Source organism: Gobio gobio (assembly GCF_949357685.1).
Source record: "Gobio gobio genome assembly, chromosome: 17".
In the NCBI taxonomy this organism is placed as follows: domain Eukaryota; kingdom Metazoa; phylum Chordata; class Actinopteri; order Cypriniformes; family Gobionidae; genus Gobio; species Gobio gobio.
In genome coordinates this window covers 13,882,573-13,888,817 of record NC_137110.1, presented here as the reverse complement: position 1 = coordinate 13,888,817, position 6,245 = coordinate 13,882,573, and the positions used below count along the sequence as shown (strand labels likewise).

Genomic DNA, 6,245 nt, shown 5'->3' with positions numbered 1-6,245 from the left:
GCTCACTAATGCAATCCATTAAGTTGCCGTTTAAACGAAACAAACAAACACTATATGACGCATTAAAACGCAGCAAAAAGTTAATATTAAGCTGCATTTTATTTTACCTTGAAATATCCTTCTGGGTTGTTCTTCAAAACAACTTTACAGTAAGGTTAAATTAATAAATGCATTGCACATGAACTATGCATTGCATATGAACTATGAACTTCATTCATAAATCTATTATTCACTGTTGATAAATGCATTCATACATGCAGAAATTATAATAAACTAGATTAATACTTGCTGACTAGATTAATACTTGCTGTAAAAATGTAATCGCTAGTTCATGCCATCTAAAATGCAAGACGGTGTGAATTGTAGAGCAAAGAGAAGTCATACAATGAATTCATAAGGAACTTTTTTTAATGGAAGTACGAACAAAAAAGCATACAAAATTGGTTTCAAATGATCACCAGACATGAGATACTCCATTCAGAACCTTTCACTGCCCAAAGAGCATAAAATTACATTCCAGGCATTTAGGCAGGATGAAACCATTGCTACCCATTAAGCACAGATATCTTAAGTAAAAAAGAATACTCGGAACGCTATGGGGAAAACACATTTTAAAAAGACTTTGGGGGCCAAAAAAAAAAACAAACAAACAAAAATTCATCAGTTTCACATCATCCTAGTCTGTTGAACGCACACAGACATGCTTTCTCTGACAAGGCTGGAACAATTCTCACTTCCGACCATTGGATCGTGAACGACTGAAAAGAAAAGAAACAAGACAGATTACATGAGCATAACTGTAAATACTCCAGCTATGTCACTACACCACAACTCGTAAGTGTAAACCTACCTGCGTGATCTTGAGAAAGACCTTGAAGGTTTATAGTTTCTATCATTAGACAAAGACCTCTCTCTTCTCCTCTCTCTGGAAAGGGACCTATAAAAGCCAAGGAAATACACTTGAATGAGTGTTGGTCAGTTACCATATTTCTAAGGAATTGTAGAAATGAGACAAGATGGAGGGCAAAGTTAAGGAGCTACGGTATATCCATAAGAATAGCCATAATTAAAGTGATACTAGGGAAACTGGTTATGAAGATGCAATTAGGATTATGAAAACATTTAAACAGCTCACCTGCTCCGACTGCGGCTAAAGCTCTGCCTCCTGGGTGACCTAGACGTAGATGCAAGAAATACTGACAAGTCAGGGGTCAATATGATCAAAAATATTCATGATATATGAAGCGCCACGCAATGACAATAGTTGCTTTTTCAGAATAGACACTTATCTGCCTTCAGTGAAGGTTTTATGAAAACCATAATGGGTAAATCAATTTTTAAATCAACCATCTATCAGAAGTGGCAGTTCCAGATCAGCCTTTCATTGGCCAAACCTTTGTGCACTGATCAACTACTGAAACAGAGGGATATAAATGTACTGTTTTGAAGGGGAATAAAAAAAAAACCTCACTCTTTGGATATTGTAAAATACACGTTACCGTAACAAAAAAGGTCATACCTCAAAACCACCAAATAAACAATTCAATGTCATTAAGCGGGAGGAAAAGGCATTAACTTACTATTTTGTTTTCAACAAGCTAGTTATGATGCAGGGAAGCTGAGTGCTGGTCAGGAGGGCGTAATTTGCGGGGAGTTTTTGCCACATGGATGCTAGATGTTAACTGCTATACAGTAGGTGGCTGAAGATTTCAGTTAGATGAGGACTGCTGAGGATATGTTGTCATGTAGACATTTGGGGAGGGGCATAAGACCCGTTGATTGGTTGTAAGTGTGGCGTGGCTGGTTTTGCCGATCAGGTTAACGTTGGAGGAGGTGAAGGAGCCTGAGAGAGGCATGCTCAGGAACCAATGGGCTGGTGGCCATGCTTGGATCATATGAGCTGATTGGTGTACGCTGGTCACATGATGTTGAAAGAGGGCTAGTTGACTGACTCAGAGGAAGATGAGTAGAAGCTTGGTGATGTCTCTGAAAGGGGGGGGTGGGGTGGTCAGCTTCATTAATATAAATAGAAAAATGACATATAACCCAAACAATGAGAAGATTCTTTGGAAATCAGGCATGTGATCAGCTAAAAAAAAAGAAGGAAAACCTGGGCCCGGTTGCATGAAACCTCTAAAGTGGTTTGACTTAAGGTGGTCTCCCTGAGGCAAGGGATTTCTTTAAGAGCGTTGCAACAAATGTCTTAAGGCCCGGGTATACTGTGTTTGCCATGTTCCGCTCTTTGCACAGTTGAGTGCGCAGGCTCTCAAAGTATACTCTTAACCGTGAGTGCGAAAAGACGCGTTCGGCACGTGCACACTATCTAGTGGACTTTTTCAAGCGCTCAAATCACTTGCATATGCGCTGTTGTATGCGCACCATCTACGTGGACACAAAAATTGGGCTGCACGTGAACAGTGCGCGCAGACGTCCCTCCTGAGGACAAAAATTATGTCACACGGACAGTGCGAGGACCATTGCAGAAAGCGGACGGCCAAAAGTATACTTTGGGCTTTAACAGTCACCCTTATACCAAGCATTTCGAGATTGGAAAAGCAGTTGATATACTGTAGTTACAAAATATCCCACAATAAAGAGAACATAACGAACCACTGACTTTTAGACAAGTTTAACATTTAATAAACTATACAGCTACAATTACAACTAAAATATTTGAGTTATGGAGATTATTAAAGGGGGTCTGACGGACGAAACAGAGCATCCTACAATTCAAGCATTTTATGAGTGTACGCAAACCGGCGGCATCCAGCTACGACATCAAAGGATGCTCAAAATCCTGCCGTGCGAATCATATAGTTTTCCATTAAATTACATTATATTTGTCCACCTCATTGTCACTGTACTTGCGCATCGATTGCCTTTGCCTGTATAGTGATTATATTGACTGATTTTGCCGCCTTGAACTTAAGCACGAATGTAAAGAATGATGTGTCCGGTGTTTGGTGTCCTAGCTGCGTCATGGCTCGGCACCTAGTCTTGTGTGCTAACCGGCTTTACAGTCCTGGAAACAAGAAATCTAAACCGGACTGGACCAAGGACAAAAAAAAAGCTATTCTTTTAGAAGAGGGGGGTAAAGCACCCAAGCCTGCCGCAATAATCCGTCACTTTTACGCACAAGACAAAAACCTGGCATGATAGGCCTAATTTGTTTCGGTCCCTTCATTTAGGGTGAAATGGTCACCAAGGACTTTGTTGCAACGCATAACAGAACTTAAGGGAACACTTAAGTAGTTAAGAGAAAACACTTTATGACAGCCTTAATGTTCCATAAGTGGACCCTTAGGTTTTTTCTTGCAACCCATGTTTTATAACTTTGGATTAATGCAACCGGGCCCTGACTACCCCCAGCAATTATTATTATTAAAAAATATATTATTTTTTTAATCAAATTAATGGAAATATCTTACTATTGCAATACATACTATTGTACTGTAAAATAAAAAAAAAAGTTGACCATTTTATTAATAATTAATTTATAGTACAATGTTATAGTAAAACATTAATACAATTTTAATTATCATCATTATTAATAATAATACTATTTTTTTTTTTTATTATTTTACAGAACAACAGGAAAATACCAATACTAACATTTGTGGTGGTCCTAATTTCTTTTATTTCAAACATTAAACCATTGAGCTTTTATTTAAGTGGAAAACCGCAGGGAGACAATAACGCTTCTTTGTTGACAACAGATTTGTCAACAATTCTCATTACAAATTTGAGAAGACGGTTGGCGCATATTGCCTTTCCAAATGCAAATTATAAGCGACAACACTTGCAGAGTATCATTATAAGATACTCATATTATAAGATACTCATCATTATAATATACTCATATTCTCACAACCATGCAGTCGAAGTTCCTTGAAAAAAAAAAAAACCACCGGGCAACTGCAGAGTAACACCGATTTTTATACGCATTTGGCGCTTTGAACCCTGGCTAAGGGTGTCCCGCAGATGGAGCCGAGAGCTTGTGCAGCGCCATCAGAGTCAATCCATGCATTAAATAAACGTATTAGAGAACGGAACATTTTGCAGTTTATTTAGAAATTGTTTAAGGCTATTTCGCGATTTCAATCATCATAATGCAACCAGCCACAAAAAAATTTTTTTCTTTCTCAGATTTAAGCAATTCACATGGGTCATATTTATCAGGTCACATCCCAGGAAATAAGGGACTACAATTTAAGCTAACGAATATCCCGGAGTAAAAAACTCAATGCAGGACATCAGTAAGGGGGAATGAAGCATTGGTTAACCAATACAACTGTTGAAAACTGATCAGGGCAAGCAGAGCAAGGGGAAGGTTTCGAACAGCTCTCCCAAATTTATGAAAAGACACTGGTTTTGTCAGTCTCCATAACTAAGCTTGAGGTGAATGGGTTTAGTCAAAGTACAGCTCAAGGTGATCAGGACTTCTAGCCTCGTTTGAGAGCAGAAAACAAACACAAAAACTGTACCGGCGTCTAGCGGTTGGGCTGCGGCGTCTATTATCATCACGTGGACGGCGATTCCAAGAAGGGGGTGGTCCTCGATACCTTGACCGTTTTTCACCACTGGACATTTCAACTCGCACTCGACAACCACATAGTGTTCTGAAGATGACAAACATGGGGTCATAAACATAATTTGCGGACAGAGCATGCCACATATTTCAAGATCATGCAGTCCAACCACTGAGAAAAAGCAATATAATTGCATTATATTAGTGACATTTTTAAAATAGCATTCACTACTAAGTGCCATTTTAGTATCAGTAATATATATATATATATATACATACACACACACTGTTTATTTTAATTTGAGTTACTTTTTTGTGCAATTGTATGGTCATATATATATAAATAAATGTCTATATAGTTTTAATATGTATTAGGTTTGGTTATTGAAGTACTTGAAAATGAACGAAAATAACTTAATAAAACAAAAAAATGAGAATGTTGCCTTGGAAACTAGCTGAAATAAAGCAACTTTTATTTATATTTTATTTTAATTAATGTTTAATTTTGTTTCAAGTAACGAAAATTGGTTTCAAATTTAGTTAACAATAACCCTGATACATCTATCCTAAAGGTATAGTTCACCCAAAAATGAAAATTGTCATTATTTACTCACCCTCATGTTCCAAACCTGTATGATATTCTTTTTTCTGTTGAACACAAAGGCAGATATTTTAAAGAATGTGGGTAATAATAATTCTTTAAAAGATCTGCTTTTGTGTTTAACCGAAGAAAGAACTTTGAGTGTGAATAAGTGACGATAATTTTCATTTTTGAGTGAACTATCCCTTTAATCAGGATAATCTAATCTGCAGGACAATGGCTGTTCCAGAGGACTTCCTTACTGAATTCAAACAGTTATTGTTACCTTCCATCAAGCTCCCTCACAGCATCAGCTGCATCTCTGGGGTCCTCAAACTCCACAAAAGCAAAGCCGGGAGGATTTCTGGCCACCCATACGCTCCTCAGTGGACCATAATAGCCAAATGCTCTCTCCAACTCAGTCTTGTTACCACTGTTGCCCAAATTACCAACGTAGACCTTACAATCCAGCGGACAGTCACGGGTTAGGGAAGGGTCTGTGGAGGGAAAAACTGTTTAGTTTTAAGTACATTTTCTGTATTATCAGTTGTCATACGTCTATCCCACCTTTTCAAGAACATTAAAATAGATCATAGCTAGGGTGGATGTTAGAAAAATGTAATCAAGACGTACCTCCCATGTCTTCACCAATCCCAAAATCAACTCCTCACCTAAAAAAGCTGCAAGAAATAAGACATTAGCACCGAGACTATGACGCAACAAAACTGGGTGGTATAAGTATCAACTGCTAAGTTACCTTTAAAAGGTGCAATATGTAACACGATCTAAATAATAATTGTAACTAAAGGGAATGTAACGTACATTTGGAAACAATGAAAACGGTAACGTTAGCATGCAACACTGGTTCACTCAAAGGAGTTATATAGGAAACCAAAAGCGGCTTTATTGGAAAAATACAAACGATCATAAAACTGCTTTAATGAAGCAAATGAGTTAACATTCAAAGTCTAATTCAATTTAAAGCAGGTCGGGTTTTCTTTTTACAAATTACATTCATGTACCAAGCTTAAAGGCTAGCATGAGCGTTTACAGGCCTACACACGACATTAAAGCAATAACAGCACACCAAACTGATCTAAATCAGCAAATCCGACTACATTATAAAATTATAGGCAC

General features: G+C 37.7%; 1 protein-coding gene across 3 annotated transcripts in view; it reads right to left on the bottom strand.

The window, feature by feature from the left end:
• Nucleotides 1–392: 392 nt before the first annotated feature.
• Nucleotides 393–6,245, bottom strand: part of srsf3a (serine and arginine rich splicing factor 3a) — a 9,239-nt gene continuing 3,386 nt past the window's right edge. For all 3 annotated transcript variants that reach the window (XM_079840493.1, XM_079840492.1, XM_079840491.1), the window contains exons 2-7: nt 5,742–5,788; nt 5,395–5,605; nt 4,485–4,619; nt 1,136–1,174; nt 851–937; nt 393–758 (exon numbers count right to left, since the gene is read on the bottom strand). In XM_079840493.1, coding sequence (XP_079696619.1) covers nt 731–758; nt 851–937; nt 1,136–1,174; nt 4,485–4,619; nt 5,395–5,605; nt 5,742–5,748 — 507 coding nt within the window. In that variant the 5' untranslated portion in view covers nt 5,749–5,788 and the 3' untranslated portion in view covers nt 393–730. The remainder of the gene's footprint in view (nt 759–850; nt 938–1,135; nt 1,175–4,484; nt 4,620–5,394; nt 5,606–5,741; nt 5,789–6,245) is intronic.